The sequence below is a fragment of the Anolis sagrei genome, chromosome 4 (assembly GCF_037176765.1).
Source record: "Anolis sagrei isolate rAnoSag1 chromosome 4, rAnoSag1.mat, whole genome shotgun sequence".
NCBI lineage: Eukaryota > Metazoa > Chordata > Lepidosauria > Squamata > Dactyloidae > Anolis > Anolis sagrei.
Window position 1 is genome coordinate 184,989,495 of NC_090024.1, and position 17,494 is coordinate 185,006,988.

The 17,494-nt window shown below is 41.6% G+C and overlaps 1 protein-coding gene across 2 annotated transcripts in view; it reads right to left on the bottom strand.

Annotated features, from left to right (window-relative positions):
- Positions 1-17,494, bottom strand: part of CPNE5 (copine 5) — a 199,873-nt gene that overhangs the window by 141,437 nt on the left and 40,942 nt on the right. For both annotated transcript variants that reach the window (XM_067467959.1, XM_060773230.2), the window contains exon 2: positions 1,304-1,344. In XM_067467959.1, the coding sequence (XP_067324060.1) occupies positions 1,304-1,344 (41 nt within the window). The remainder of the gene's footprint in view (positions 1-1,303; positions 1,345-17,494) is intronic.

Genomic DNA, 17,494 nt, shown 5'->3' on the forward strand with positions numbered 1-17,494 from the left:
CACATATACATAAATATATACACACACATATATACACACACAAAACACATATACACAGACTGGGCCACAGCAACGCTTTGCAGGGGACAGCTAGTATATGTGTGTGTGTGTGTGTGTGTGAGTAACTAATGCCTGCATATCTTAACACATATTCTGAGCCCCCAAATGTAAATAACAAGAATAAGAAGAAATAATAGTGGAAATATTTCAAATGTGGAAAATGGATATAGAAATTGAGAGGGATGATATCCAAAGGGAAATAACTAATATAGCAAAGGAAAAATATTATGTACTTAGGGAAGCAAGAAGGAAGATGTTACAAAAATGGTACATGACTCCAGCACAACTTTCATATTCTTTACCTGGGATAAAGGACAGGTGTTGCCGTGGTTGTAAACAAAGAGGTGTGTTTAATCACATGATACGGGAATGCGACAGAGTGCAGGCATATTGAAGAATGATTGAAGGAGAAATTAATAGAACATTAAATCTTCAAATCATAATAGCCAATAGAATGTATTACTAGGAGTGTCCTTGCATGTAAAGGAGTGTATAATGTGTAAAAAGAAAAGGTGGTTGACAAATTAATAGTGTGCGCTCAAATTGTTTTAGTGAGAGGCTGGAAAGATAAAACAAAGTGGACTCTGACAAATTAGTATAAATATATAGTAAATAATATGTTAAATGTGGAAATAACATAACTCAAAAACCACTGTAACATTGTAAATTAAACAATTTAGACAAAATGGAAAATGTTATAATAATTAAGAACATGTGGGATCCAGTTAGGAATTATTTAGAAAATGTGTTAAGATGTAGAGTGGAAAAATTGAGACTAAGACTGATATTTCAAATGTAATTTCTTTAATTGTATATCCAGGGGAGATGGGGGAGGGTGGGAGTGGGGTAAACTATATATATCACACAATAAGGGAAAAAAATCTTTAACTCCTTAGTCAACTTCCAACCCTTCACAGTTTAGGGTTGGAGTCAGTCCACAGCCTAGCACTACTAAATCCTCTTATTTTGACCAAAGTGATAATGGTCCAGTTCCAGTGCATGCTTATTTAGAAGTAGGCTTTGCACAGGATGGCAGGGGAACCATATATTTTACTATCACAAGTTGAATGCAATGAACCTTTACAAAATATTTAGCTTTGGCTTTATCTTGCATGCATATTTGCACATTTCCACAAATTTGGGACATTGTTTCTCAATTCTTCCAGAGCCGCCACAAGTTAAGAGAAAAAATTGTGTAACAAAACAAACATAAAACAGTAAAGTTATATAAATATATACGTACATGGATCTGATTTGGAGAATGTATCTTTATCCAGAAGATTCCTGAAATGAAGGCAAAGAAAAAAAGAGGGTGTTATGCAATAGGCTGGATGATAAACTTTCATGATAGAAACAGAGCTGGTCGATGTATCCCCACTTTTCTTCAATAATGGCACAGATTCTGAAGCTCATGACAAACGGGCAACACTCATTTACTTTCTGAACCACACACCCTTCTGAAGTTGTAATGAGGGCTGAGCTGTTGGCAGCAGTAGAAGGGGATCCAAGGGCTGAAAAACCAAACATGGACTGGGCCTGCCATTAGGGAGAAAGAAAGACATCCCTCAGGAGATGGGAGAGAGGCATTGGAGGAGAGACTTCTTTTTGTACACTTCCTGTTGTGAATCACCTAAGCTAGGACTGAGGAACCTGGTGTTTCAGATTTTTTTCACCAGCTCCCAGAAGTCCACAACCATAAGCAAAGGTCATCATCATCATCATTATTTATATACTACCCTATCTTTCCAAGGGGACTCAAGGCAGTTTCCAACATATAAGGGAAAACATTCAATTGCCAGAAAGAAAAACCATACAGACAAATTAAAATAAATATTATAAAACATAAAATCCTACTAAAACGTATATTACAAAATTAAAAACCAATTCCATCATAGCTGAATCAGACAGGTTCAAAATACCAATGGCCAGGATTACAAAATAGACATTGTAATTATAAAAGGACTGGGCAAGGGATAGGTAAAGGAGTATGGGAGTTATAGTCCAAAACATACACAGGGTCAGAAGGCCCAGTCTCAGCTAACCAACTGCCTTCAAGTGTGATAGAGAATGTGATCCAAATATCAACAATGTGGCTCCAACAGCCCTATGTACATTGAAAGGATCTCATCTTGTTCTTTACTTCAGGCAACTATACATCCAGGTTTGGAATACCCTGAGATCAAGTGAAGGAATGCACCAAACCAAGGTGGCATTCCAGATGTTGGCAATGACTTATCTTACACAGAAAGACTAGGAACTATTTATTCTTAATTATTGGAGAGAATTAATAATGAATTCAGGAAAACTGCCAGACATCTTGACCCTCCATGTACTGAATTATTTATACCAATGCATTCCTATTAAACTTCCATTATCACTGCCATCCTCATACATTAACATTACTTAAGACCGAGACCCCTTCTACACAGCTGTATAAAATCCACTGAATTATTTGGCAGTGTGGACTCAAATAACCCAGATCAAAGCAGATATTGTGGGACTTTTTGCCTTGATATTCTGGGTTATATGACTGTGTGGAAAGACCACTAGAAGACTGGCTGGTTATATGGCTATTTGTCGGGGGTGCTTTACATGTGATTTTCCTGCTTCTTGGCAGAGGATTGGACTGGATGACCTAGGAGGTGTCTTCCAACTCTATGTTTCTATGGTTCTATGACGCTCTCCAAATCAGACATAGGGCACAATTTTTGCTAGTAGTACGGTGTAATCCACATACTATCACTTTTCAAAAATGCCCTGAGTATAGATGGATCCTTGTGAATATCGAAAACAGGTGCAAGAACAGTGTGATATATAATAAATGAACCTTTAAACTTTTGTGGAACATTTGTCTTTACCAGAATATGCATAGATATTTATTTGTATTTCAAAGCTTTTCCTTCTACAATCAAACTTTACAATATTAAGCCACGAGTCTCAGAGTTCTTCACAGCTGCGTTCAGTGTCTTTTGGGAATGTAATGGCCTCTATTTCTCCAACTACCACTTGCCAATGTGGGCAATCCAAAATTATTATCATACGTAATAACCCTTTTCTGGGAGCTGTCCAGCACTTAGAGTTTTGAATGAAGTTCAAAAAGGCTGCAAGAAAGATGTTACCATAAAAGTCAGTGAGATCTTTAGCTAACTTGGATGAATTTTGGATTGGGCCCTAATGGCAGAGAGTGTCAGCAATGAATAGAGGCGATAATGAGGGATTAGAAAGTGCTTAATAGCATTCCAGCTTCAGAGCCAGGACTCCTGCGAATGCTTCTTTCAATAGCTTATCTTCAAAGCGTGCAAGAGCACCAATTAAATGTAAGGAGATATACAGCCTGAGTGCAGAGGGAGCTTGTTTCAAATCCTTGGCACACTCGATCCAGGAAACAATATTTCATGGCTTTAGAAGAAAGAAGCTAAACTTCAGGGATTGCAGCAGCTCAGGCGGCCACATTTGAGCAGGAGAGAAAGCTGCACTGAATCAGCACAACAGTATGGAATAGTAACTAGGGAAACAGAAATAAGACTTGTGTGTTTCCCTCTGTATGGTTATTGCCAAGAGAGTAGAGAAAGGGTGTCGGCACATTGCAATATTATAGCTGCTTGATACCACTTTTATTGCCACAGCTCCATCCTATGGAATCTTGAGTGTTGTAGTTTAACAAAGTGCTTAGAATTTTCTAGTGCACTTCCCTAAACTACAGCATTAGAGCTCTCTGGAGGGCAATTCTAAATATCTTGCCAAACTGCAAATCCCGTGGCTCCAAAGCATGGATCCATACCAATTAAAGTGTTATCAAAGCACTATAATTGTACTATTTGTTGTCATTTTTTATTTGTTCAGTCACTTCTGACTCTTTGTGACCTCATGGATCAGCCCATGCTAGAGCTTCCTTCTGGCCATCACCACCCCAGCTCTTTCAGAGTCAAGCCTTGGTTGGCCCCTCTTCTTTTTTCCTTCCATTTATAGTACATATATAGTACATAACTGTACTATAAAGCACTATGAAGATGCAGCAGTGCTATTGCAGGGGACAAAAAGCATTATGGTCCTGATTATGGTCAAACATGAAGAATCTGAGGCTTCAGAGTATGGATAAGGAGCTACTAATTACTGAGTGACTCACCCACTCATTCATTCATTCTATACATTCAAAACATTAAGAAGCACCTTGAGGAGGCTGATTTATCTCCTTGACTAGAAGAAGTGACATTTAACAATTAAGAAAGGAGGGAAAGTCAAACATACTGCCCTGTTATTCTCATAGGTAATGAAGCCAGAGAGACAAAGAAGTTCTGGGAATCCAACAGTCATTGGCTCCAGAGCTGAGAAGTGCAAGGAGATGATTTATGTTAGTATCCGGAAGCAAACAATGTCTCCCTAAGAGGAGAAAATGTCATTACAGATAGTTCTCTACTGTACCTATTTGCACATATAGTTTTCAGTAGCCCACATTTTCTAATTCTCAGAAATGGGGGAAAGGGTTTATAAGGCCAAAGTTGTTGTCAACTGCCATCATGTTGACTTTGATTTAGGATGACCGGATGAATGAGAGACCTCCTGGTCCACCTATCACTCAGGTCTTCCAGACTCTCTGATTTGAATCTATCCATCTGTAATGCTATTTTCCTTAAGCATTATTGTATTTTCCAGTAAGACATGTCTTCTCATGATATAATCAAAATATATCAGTCTCAGTTTAGAGCACAGCCCTGTTAGTTTGGATCAGTGTTCAATGGGATCTTTTACTCCTTTGAGATTAACTGAGATATACAAGTAGGTAGCACAAACTTTCAAAACAAATGCCTCACTGGAGTCCTCGGTGGTACAGTGGGTTAAACTTTTTCCTGGCAGGACTGAAGACCTACAGGTCACAGGTTCGAATCTGGGGAGAGCACGGGTGAGCTCCCTCTGTCAGCTCCAGTTCCCCATGCGGGGCATGAGAGAAGCCTCCCAAAAGGATGGTAAAACATCAAATACATCCAGGCTTCTCCTGGGCAACCTCCTTGCAGATGGCCAATTCTCTCACACCAGTTTCTTAAGTTGCTCCTGACACACACACACACACACACACACACACACAAACTTATTATTATTATTATTATTATTATTATTATTATTATTATTATTACTTTATTTGTACCCCGCTAGCATCTCCCGAAGGACTCGATGCGGCTTACATAGGCCAAGGCCTCAAAACACAGTATAACAATACAATACCTAGAGCAAATTAAAAACAGTTAAGCAGAATAAACAACAGTAATAACAATACATCGAGACATCAAGACACTATAAAACTGGGCCAGGCCAAAGAAATGGGTACAAGATTAAAAGTGCTGATGTGGCAGGAGGTATGTAGGATTATAAATTAAGTGCAGTGTGTGGTGTGCAGTGATCTTGGTTCTACTAAAGTGCTTCTAGGACTTGGTATTGGGGGTTCCTAATCTGAAAAGGCACATCGGAACAGCCAGGTCTTCAAGTTCTTCCTGAAGACTGCCAGCGAAGGGGCCTGTCTAAGATCTTTTGGGAGGGCGTTCCAGAGTCGGGGGGCCACCACAGAAAAGGCCCTGTCTCGAGTCCCCACCAAGCGCGCTTGCAACGCGGGCGGGATCATGAGCAGGGCCTCTCCAGATGACCAGAGTGAACGTGTGGGTTCGTAAATGGAGATGCGGTCACGCAGGTAGGGTGGTCCCAAACCGTTCAGGGCTTTGTAGGTAAGCACCTGCACCTTAAATTGGTCTCGGAAAATAAACGGCAGCCAGTGGAGCTCCTTAAATTTTAATCATATTGGGTTCTAGGTTTGATTTGGTCTAGGCTCTGTTTATTTGTCTTTAGAAATTCATTATATCCATAAAACTGTTCTCCAGCACCACATTTCAAATGGATTAATTTTCATCCTATCACTTTTCTTCACTGTTTCAAAATCACCCATAAAAATTAGAATATTCAATTATATATCTTTATATTTGAGTTTCTTGTCTAGTTCCTTCATAGTTGTCATTCCAAGTCCTAGTCCTCTGATTTATTGAATGTTGTATCCATTCTGATTAATATAGGTGTGCAAATCTTGAATTCCAATGTCTTCATCATCTGTTTTACAGTTATGTAATTCACACATGGCCATTATTTTTGTTTTTTTCATATTCAACTACAAATCTCCCTTTGAATGTTGTTCTTGGATTTTCTTTCTGGAATCTTCAGGAGTCTTTGCAAATTTTTGCTAGTAGTACAGTGTAATCCACATACCCTAACTTGTTGATGTTCCTTTCTCCAATTTTCATGCCTTCATCCTCCAAGTCTAATTCTGTTTCACCCATGATGTATGCAGCATACAAATTAAACAGATAAGGCAATAAAATGTAGCTTTACCAGACCCATTGAAGTGTTTTCCATATTTGTTGACAGATTTAGTTAGAACTGGAGTAGATTCTGTTTCAGCACCTCTATTGTATGCCATCTGTTTATGGTGCTCTGAAGGCATCTCCCAGACACTCAGAGGTCAACTTCCACATCACTTTCTAAAACTGAATCTTCATCAACAAATGGTTCTTCCTTGAATGAGCCATTCTTTCATCTCTTTTATATGTTTTTCATCAATTTCTTCAGTGTATTGTTTCCATCATCTTTTTTTTTTTAGTTTTGTTATACCTGGTTCCTTTGATGGTCACAGGAGCATCCCCACTCTTAGTTTAAATTTCCCTTTGATTTCTTGAATCTTGTGGAAGAGGTCTCTTGTTTTTCCTTTTTTGTAATCATGTTTTGTTTCCCTGCTTTGACTAGTATAGAAGTTCTTCTTGTCCTACACAAGTTACTGAGCAGTTTCATTCAGGGTTCTGACTCTATTTGTCACTTTTTACATTTGTTTATTGCGTTAACGTCTTGAGGAGTTTCATCTCTCATCCATTGAGACATCTCTTTCTTTTTGGATGAAGATAATGTTATTTTGCATTTCTTCCAGAAAATGTCACTGACTTCAGTCCAGAGTTCTTTTAGCTCCTTATCAATTAAGTGCAAACATATTTATGTATTTATTTATTTTACTGTATTTATACCCCGCTCTTCTCAATCCCGAAGGGGACTCAGAGCAGCTTACAGATTATGTCAACATTCAATGCTGCATCATATAACACATAATAAATATAACATATCAAATTATAAAACAATTAAAACACATAAATGTAGTAACATGATCTTTGAATTCTACAGGGATGTTCTTTAGGTTGCATTTTGAAACCATTGGTGGTTTGGTTCTTCTTTATATTTGCTCTAATTTTTGATATTTACAGTTCTTGACAATCTATCATCAACAAGAATGAAGTCATCATGTTCACATTTTTTTTAAAAAGTAGAATCAATCCATGTGTTCTTAACTATGATTTTGCAATGACATTTTCTTTGAATAGGATGTCCTGCCCTGCAGTGACAAACTGCACTTACCGTGTGACAATTATGTAAAGAGATAGAATTTATGTGGGCGTCTGTCATGAACAACCCAAATGACCCATTAAGCGTGAGAAGTACACAGACAGAAAGAGAAAAATAAGCCCCCACTCATCCCGAAGGAGTGAGGATAATACATGGGGAATGGGCTGCCTTACAAGTTGTTACGCCTGAAGCAGTAACATGGGAAGTGATGCAGAAATCAAAACACAAGAGAAGTCACTGAAACAATGAAGGAGCAGAACAATTAGAAATATAATAACCTCAGCCAACTGGAAACCATTTGTCCTTCTGTTGGCAACAATGCCTACTGATGCTACCAAGAATGTCACTTTTCTCTCAGCGTTGTTTTCCTCTGGGAGTTCTTGATAGTCACCCTCTGCCATCCCTCAATACTGTCTCTACTCCTGCAATGATAAAAGGCCCACTGGGATAAAAATAAAAGCTTCTCCAGTCTCTTTATGCATTGAACAACTGTGACTTTCTGCAAGAGGACAAGGCTTGGATGACTTTTTCTTCCAGAGTAAAATAATACTCTACTGGCAACATAAGTTATACAAGTGTTGCCAAAAAGACAAAAATATTTATTGCTCATGAATAGGCCAGAAGTCAGCTGCATCACACTGCTGGGACAGAAAACTAGTTTGTATAAAAGCACAAAGAGGAAACAAGGAGAAATTGTCAGAAATTGGGAAGAAGCCATAGGAAAGGAGGAGAAACGGTCACACAATGACACTTACAGTCAATGACCATTGTCTACGGAAGAGTCTCAGTCCCACCTTTTCCAATCAGGACAATGCCAGCCATGTTGTGTCCAAACTCACCGTTTTTTTTTTCATAGTGGCCAAAACCCTTGCATTTCTGGAAAGAAGCTGATTACCAGACTTAAATTTGCGGCCACTATGGTGACAGTAGTACTCTTAATAGTAAACCCCTGGATATAAGAAGAATTTAGGCAGTACTCACTGTACAGACTAAGTATTGCTTATCCAGAAATCTGAAATGTTCTGAAATCCAAAATTATCCATAAGGGTGGCTGAGACAATGATCCCTTGGCCTTCTGGTGGTTTGGGTAAACAAACTTCCTTCAGTGCACAAAATGATTTTAATTTTAATTTAATTTTAAAATATTGGGTATAAAATTAACTTCAGTCTATGTGTAGAAGGTATATATGAATGTATGAAACATAAATGAATTTCATATTGTGTCCCATCTTGAAAATATCCAATTATGTGCGTGCAAATATTCCAAAATCCAAAACATTTCTGGTCCCAAGCATTTTGGATAATACTCAACTTGTATTTTGTGAATACAAGTATTTTGCCAAACATATGTTCAAAAATAGCTGATAGGCTTCAGAAGATCAAGAAAGGATTAATGCTTTGAGAAAATAATTAAATAAACAGAAATACAGAATTCTTCACAATATAATGTGTTTGAAATTCATCATTAGATTCTCACAGACAGTCAGCAGTTTGAATGATGTACTAGGACTCTAGGAGATTCTCAGGACCCTGCTGTACTGCCATATAATCCAGATTATAAAAACAAATATTCCACATTATTTGCTTTGAACTAGATTATCTGAGTATACACTGCCATATAATCCAGTTCAAAGCAGATAATCTGGGTTTTATATGGCAGTGCAGAAAGAGTTCCACTTAGCCATGGGAATTCACTAGGTAATTCAAACACTACTAGGTAAGTCAAACACTATCAGGCTATTAGAAAGCCAATGGAAAATACCCTCTGAATAAACTCTGACACCATGAGTCAGGTTCAACTTGAAGGTACATAATATCAAAGCTAATCCTATTTGCTGAAAAGTAAAAAAATGAAAATGGCAAAAGAAGCTATACTGATATACATGATAAGCTGGTGCTATGTATACTTATTTGAGATAAAAAACCTGTAGCAGTCTTTTTTTCTTGAATGAATGAATATCTTTTAGGCTGCTCTCCCAGCCATTTCATATACATACATAAAAATGGAACAGGAATCAAATCATGCCTTATTCAGTACAGGCAAATAAGATTAGATTTTAACCAAAATGTTTGCAATAAACCACAATTGTTGTTCCTATTAAATTCTTGTTAGGAACAATGCAATTTATCCCACTAGCCAGTAAGATCCTTACTACTCAGATTAGCAAGAGTTTTATCACAGTATCATTATAGCTAAAGTCATTAAAAGAACCAAAGAACAACACAATTGAACAGACAAATGGTCCTTTGTTGCATTTCCATTTTGAACCTTCAGGCTATCTTGCTACACTTTGAGAAATTTCTGCACAAAGACAAAAAAGGCTAGGAAAGGGTTGGGACCAAGTTGTATGTATCTTAACGCTGGAGAAGTGTGCCATTTTGAGCAAAATCAATTAATCTGTTCATTTCCACTGTAATCAGTGCTTACATATAAGTGTGTGTGTGTGTATATAGACACAGACATGGACATGGGCATCGACATAGACATGCTGATTTACCCAATATTTTCTCATCAAAAAGTGGGGGTAGTGAGTTGTGGCAAACTAGATTTATGACAATATGGAAATATGTATACACCAACGTCATTTACTAGATCATATATGCAGTAGAGGTTGCCTGGGGATGCTGTCTATTCCCATTATGTGCAGAAGATTCATAGTATAATAAGAATGCAAAGCAAGTCAAAGGATCAGACAAACTGAATACATCTTAGTATTATCAACAGTTACTGATTTGTAAGGAGCTACCCAAAGCACTGGCCTATTCTGGGGAAAGCACCATGGATAGCTCCATTAAAGTCTGAACCAAACCCTTCAACCAGATTCACTTTCCCACTAACATAGGATCTACACACCCTCACTAGATTTGTTTGTAACTGTTGGCAGAGTACTTTAAAGTTGTTTTTTTTAAAGCAGTAAGTTACTGAATTGGAAACTAGACCAATAGGAATGTCCTAGTACTAGAGGAATGGAGGCAAAATTCTTTTTAAAAAGGATGCTATATTATATCATCTAATGCAGTTGAGAATGTGGGAACATTGGTTTTATTGAGCAAACAAACAGACCTAAGGTATAAGCTAAATATTAATTATATTATATCGTGGGGCCTTGATAACCAGTGGAGTATGTGGTTCCAGGGGCCCCCTGGATATTAAGCCCTTTTATATACAATGGTGTAGTGAAATGGTGTCCTTTATATGAAATGGCAAAATCAAGGTTTGCTTTTGAGATTATTGTTTAAAAAAATATTTTCAAACTGTTTATGGTGGAATCCATGGGTGCCGAATCCAAGCCTAACTGTATTACTCTATGTTAATATAGGATATTTCTCATGGTAACTGACTGTCAAGATAAGGGTTATGTTATAGGTTAATATTCCAAAAGCCTAATAGAGGTGCAGATTTTTTGTTGAAGATGAGAGAACAGATTGTAGAGCACACAAAAAAATATTCCCACAGTGTACTGTAGAGCACAGTACTATTTATCTGAATCCCCAACAGACTAAGAAGCTAATTCACATTTCTGTACTACAGAAAGCAAAGCCAGTTAGCATGGGCATTAACTCAATCGCATTATTAGTTTGTCTAAAAGACAAGGGCAAGGGTGTTTGGAGGTCCATGCAACAGATTGGGGAGGGTGCCTGTGGACTAAAAATGTACAGCAGTGAAATGGGAAATTAGAACTAAAGAACTGAGATGACTTCAATGAAAAGATGTTTGAGGTATCCAAAATATTAGGGCGGAATGGGACCAAACTCATTTGAAGGCGTAAAGTACCTTCAGATGACTGAGGTGGATCCAGTTTACAAAGATTTATTTATTTACCATATTTATATACCGCCTGTCTCAGCCCGAAGGCAACACAAGGTGGTTTTCATAGGTTGTCTACACCTGATCTGTTGGCTATTCAATTTATCATCCAATTGGCACATTCTACCTCTATCAACAGCAACTTTTTAATAAAACTAATAGCTCTCACTCAAGACCAAGCCACATCAGAATATGGCACAACAATACCTTCTTTCTGTACCATGATATTCCTCCACCGGCTACTGTGGGGACTGTAGTCAAACTACAAGGAACAGAGAGTATGAGGTGGGTGGGTAGCAGATAGCATCACAGTCTCTACTGTTAAAATGTTCCAAGGCTTTGACCCAATAAGTTCTGACTCTACAGCACCGCTGTTAATGGTGGAGCCAGTATGACCATCTTCAAAGTGAGCATTGCCACTCAGTCTACATTCCAGGGAGCCACTTTTTTAAAGTGTCACCTCTGTATTCTGTTCACCAATGTGAGGAATGCAAACAGCACACAAAAGTGTAATTGTATGGAAACAGCCTGTATCTATCCAGCTACACCCTTTCTTTTCTCTCTCTTTCTCTTGTATGTATTGTAGCAGGCAAATGAAAACAGTTTTCTGACAGTTTCTCCTGCAGGCATTTAGAGACACAAACTAAAGCATGTCAGTTTCTTTCTCAGCTAGAGACTACAGATCTGGGTTGCTGAAAAGGACTGTGCAAGTAAAGCCTGGGATTTTAGAACCTTAGGATCACAGATCTCTCTGTACCATAGCTATTTGTTTCTCTCATCAAGAGTTGTTGAGACCATTGGTTACACGCGTGATCATGAATGTACACACACTAAATTCTTGAGGAAATTCTTAGAACGAGTCAATTTTCCAATTTTCTAAAGCCTTTAGTATGTGTGAGTTCACTAAACATGTAATCCAAATGGTCTCCAAAATTCTTGACAAGTCATTAAAAATCCACATTGCTGTAGTGATAAAATCCACATATGTAAGCCAACACATTCCCCATACTTACTTCCAGGTAACTTTGCGCAGGAGTGTGGATGAAATGCACAAATGCAACAAATTCACACACAGGGAGAGTGTTACATGGCATTGGGTTAGTCCAGTGACCCCCATTGCAAAACATCATTATTCATTTTCCCCAAAGTGACTGTGGAAGGTGAAAACTGAATCTTGCCCAGAACATATTCAGATTATTACCTCAGTGGAAGATGATTTAGCTTGCTTCTCTCTTTCTCTCTCCTAAGAATTGTGCTAATAGAGTCTGGAGGAGGACAAGAAAACAAGTTGGAGGTTCTCAAAACAAGTACAATACATAGAGGGATGAATTGCTCTTTAGAGGAATCCAACAGAACTGGTGATCCCTCCAAGAAATCTTTTGCTAAACACATTTTTGAGCTAATCCTATAAACCTGCATCTTATGTTCAGCTGCTGTTTATAGGTAAATGTGGAATGGGCACCTGCTAAAGCCTAGGTGGCTGTACGATCTCGTTTTTAGCTCTTCTGGAGCTGCAAAGGATTGAAGTATCTTCTCAGAGTTACCATTTTGAGTGAATAGAAATGATGAAGATTCACTTCCAGACACCTTTTAGTTCATTCAGGGGAAGTAGATATTTCAGAGTGGGAGGTTTCCTGAAACAACATTGTAGAGCCTCTCAGATATCTTAGTGGTTGTTATATAATTTCTTAGATTGAAAGATTTGTCTCCCCAAAACTCAGCAGATCTCTTTGTAGTGGTTCAACATTTGATAGGTGTGGGAAAAGGAACTTTTTTAAACAAAATGTTGCTGTTATAGCTGAGCCAAACAAGACTATTTCTCCTGCAGTGGCCTTATGCCAGTTGCCATTTTGGCTGACTATGTTATGAAGGGCTTGGAAACAATAGGTGGTTTGCCTTGAAAGGTCTGATGTTGTAATTTTTTTGGAGATAACAACTCTTTTGCCTCTCCTAACTATGGTTTTAGAAATATGCTAGTACTATAGGAAACGGAAGCACGGCAAAATGAACCTTTATTCACGAAGGACCCGCACAAGCCTTCTCAAACTCTCAGATCAACAGGTGAAAGCCTTTCTTTCAGTCTCACATCTTCCCAGATCATGTTTGGTGGGAATAACGGGAAAAGCCTTATTGTTGGCTGTTCCCAAGCTTTAGGACTCTCTCCCCATGGAGAACGGATCTTGTTCTCCTTACTCTTTTTCTACTAGCAAGTGAACACTTTCTGATTCTAACAGACTTTTTTGAACTGACAGTAATGCTCTTTTAATAATGAGCTGTTTTGTTTTAATACTCTTATCTTTCAATGATTTTTTTCATATGGTTTTAATTTTATAGATTATATAATTTTGTTATAAAATAATAATATTGATGTTATTAGTGGTTCAACATTTGATAGGTGTGGGAAAAGGAACTTTTTTAAACAAAATGTTGCTGTTATAGCTGAGCCAAACAAGACTATTTCTCCTGCAGTGGCCTTATGCCAGTTGCCATTTTGGCTGACTATGTTATGAAGGGCTTGGAAACAATAGGTGGTTTGCCTTGAAAGGTCTGATGTTGTAATTTTTTTGGAGATAACAACTCTTTTGCCTCTCCTAACTATGGTTTTAGAAATATGCTAGTACTATAGGAAACGGAAGCACGGCAAAATGAACCTTTATTCACGAAGGACCCGCACAAGCCTTCTCAAAAATTAGGAATTTTACTAATTGTTATCACTATCAGTCTCGTAACAGTGTGACTACATATACTATCATAACACACTCCTGGTTGTCCTCGCTGCTAAGTTGATATAAGACCTCTTTAGCACTTTAGGGCGTTTGCCACCGCTGCTAACTTCTCTGGCACTTACGCCCCTTCCCTACCCTCTATGCCGCACCTTAGTGAATACTGAGACTCAGTTTCAGGCACCTACTGCACTTTAAATCTTGCACTCTATGTACGTGCCCTACAGAACATAGTGTTGTCAACCGAGTGGTTACTGCTGTCTGTATCGCATTTAAGACTCTTGCACTCTCGCACTTTATAAACTGTCTAACGGGTGCGGCTGAAACGTCCTCACCATCTGTAGCTATTATCATCCATGTGGCCCCCCACCCCCCTGTTAATACTATCTCTGTTACTAGTAGTTAGCGGAGAGGCCAGGGGGGGAGGTGGGCTGGAGCCCAATGGGGCCGAGAGGAGGGAGGAAGGAGAGAAAGGATGTTGGCAGGATCCAACAAAGCACACAGCTGAGGAAGCAGGAATCAGGTCCTTGATATTAGATCGCGGCATGGAGGGAGGGAGGAGTTCCACTAGCCGTGGGGCCCCCATAGAGGTCGTGGTGGGAAGGAGGAGATGCGGAAGAAGGAGACCTCGAATTCGGCCTAATTCGGACCACCTATCTAAATTAATAACTCCCAACCGGTCTCCTAAGGTAAATTGGTGTAGCCAGGTGAGCGGGCCCTCGGGATTGAAGGTGGTGCTGCTGAACGCCAGATCTGTCAGCGGAAAAACGACCTGGATCCAGGACTTAATCCTGGAGGAGCGGGCAGATCTGGCGTGCATTACGGAGACCTGGTTGGATGAAGCTGGAGGGGTAAACCTGACCCAGCTTTGTCCTCCAGGCTTCTCCGTACAGCACCAACCTAGATCCGGAGGACGGGGAGGCGGTGTCGCAGTGGTCTATAGAGATTCCATCCATCTAACCAGGAGCCCCATCCCGCAGACCACAAATTTTGAATGCGTCCACCTGAGGGTGGGTGACCGGGACAGAATAGGGATTCTGCTAGTGTACCGTCCACCTCGCTGCACTACAGTCTCCCTACCTGAGCTAGCGGGGGTGGTCTCGAGCCTGGCGGTGGAGTCCCAACGGCTTCTTGTGCTGGGGGACTTCAACATCCACGCCGAGGCAACCCTCACAGGTGCGGCTCAGGACTTCATGTCCGCCATGGCAACCATGGGGCTGTCCCAACGAATAACTGGCCCCACCCACTGTGCTGGACACACATTGGACTTGGTTTTCTGCCAGGGATGGGAGCAGGGTGGCGGTGTGGAGGAGTTGTCCATCTCTCCGTTGCCATGGTCCGACCACTTCCTGATTAGATTTAGGCTCACTGCGCCCCCTAACCTCCGCAAGGGTGGAGGACCCATTAGGATGGTCCGCCCCAGGAGGCTAATGGATCCGAATGGATTCCTGACGGCTCTTGGGGAGTTTCCCGCCACCGCGGCAGGTGATCATGTCGAGGCCTTAGTCGCTCTCTGGAATGGGGAGATGACCAGGGCTATTGACAAGATCGCTCCGGAACGTCCCCTCTCGAGTAACCGAGCTAAACCAGCCCCTTGGTTTACTGAGGAGCTGGCAGCGATGAAGCGAAGGAAGAGGGTTCTAGAGAGCGTGTGGCGCTCAGACCCAAGCGAGTCAAACCGAACACGGTTTGTGTCCTTTTTAAGGGCATACGCCGCGGCAATAAAAGCCGCAAAGAAAACTTTCTTTGCGGCCACTATTGCGTCTGCAAAAAACCGTCCGGCGGAGCTGTTTCGGGTTGTCAGAGGTCTTTTAACTCCCTCCACTTTAGGTGGGAGCCCTGACAATTCGACAGCGCGCTGTGAAGCATTTGCTCGGTTCTTCGCAGACAAAGTCGCTTTGATCCGCTCTGGGCTGGACGCCACATTAGATGCAGTCTCTGTGGATGTGACACAAGCACCTGCTTGTCCGATTTTGTTGGATTCTTTTCAGTTTGTGAAACCCGAGGATGTGGACAAGATACTTGGAGGAATGAGACCCACCACGTCCATCCTAGACCCCTGCCCATCCTGGCTTCTGAAGGAGGCCAGAGGGGGATTGGCCGAGTGGGTAACGGTGGTGGTTAATGCCTCCCTTCGGGAGGGCAAGATTCCAGCGAGCCTAAAACAGGCTGTTATAAAGCCGCTGTTGAAGAAACCATCACTTGACCCCACTAAATTGGACAACTTTCGGCCTGTTTCCAATCTTCCCTTCTTGGGCAAAGTCATGGAAAGCGTGGTGGCCTCACAACTCCAGGTATTCTTGGGAGACACGGATTATCTAGATCCGGCACAGTCTGGTTTCAGACCGGGACATGGTACCGAGACGGTCTTGGTCGCCTTAGTGGATGATCTGCGCCGGGAGCTAGACAGGGGGAGTGTGTCCCTGTTGGTGCTCTTGGACCTCTCAGCGGCCTTCGATACCGTCGACCACGGTATTCTTCTGGGGCGCCTTGCAGAGATGGGTCTTGGGGGCACTGCTCTGCAGTGGCTCCGGTCATTTCTGGAGGGTCGTACTCAGAAGGTGTTGCTGGGGGACACCTGTTCAGCGCCACGGCCGTTGACCTGTGGCGTTCCTCAGGGTTCCATCTTGTCCCCCTTGCTGTTTAACATCTACATGAAGCCGCTGGGTGAGATCATCCGGAGTTTCGGGGTACGGTGTCACCTGTACGCAGATGATGTCCAACTCTGTCACTCCTTCCCACCTGCTACTAAGGAGGCCGTCGAAGTCCTGAACCGGTGCCTGGCCGCTGTAATGGTCTGGATGAGGGCGAACAAACTGAAACTAAATCCAGACAAGACAGAGGTACTCCTGGTCAGTCGCAAGGCCGAACAGGGTATAGGGTTACAGCCTGTGCTGGACGGGGTCGCACTCCCCTTGAAGGCGCAGGTTCGCAGCTTGGGTGTGACCCTGGACTCATCGTTGAGCCTGGACCCCCAGGTTTCAGCGGTGACCAGGGGAGCATTTGCACAGCTTAGGCTCGTGCGCCAGCTGCGACCGTACCTTCGGAAGTCTGACTTGGCCACGGTGGTACACGCTTTGGTCACATCCCGCCTTGACTACTGCAACGCTCTCTACGTGGGGCTGCCCTTGAAGACGGCCCGGAAGCTGCAGCTAGTCCAACGCGCGGCAGCCATGTTGTTAACGGGAGCAGGACGCAGAGAGCATACAACGCCCCTGCTGTCCCAGCTCCACTGGCTGCCGATTCGCTACCGGGCCCAATTTAAGGTGCTGGTGTTATCCTACAAAGCCCTAAACGGTTCCGGCCCAAAATACCTTGCAGACCGCATCTCGGCCTACGAGCCCACGAGGGCCTTGAGATCATCCGGGGAGGCCCTTCTCTCGGTCCCGCCTGCCTCACAGGCACGTCTGGCGGGGACGAGAGAGCGGGCCTTCTCGGTGGTGGCCCCCCGGCTGTGGAACTCCCTCCCTGCTGATGT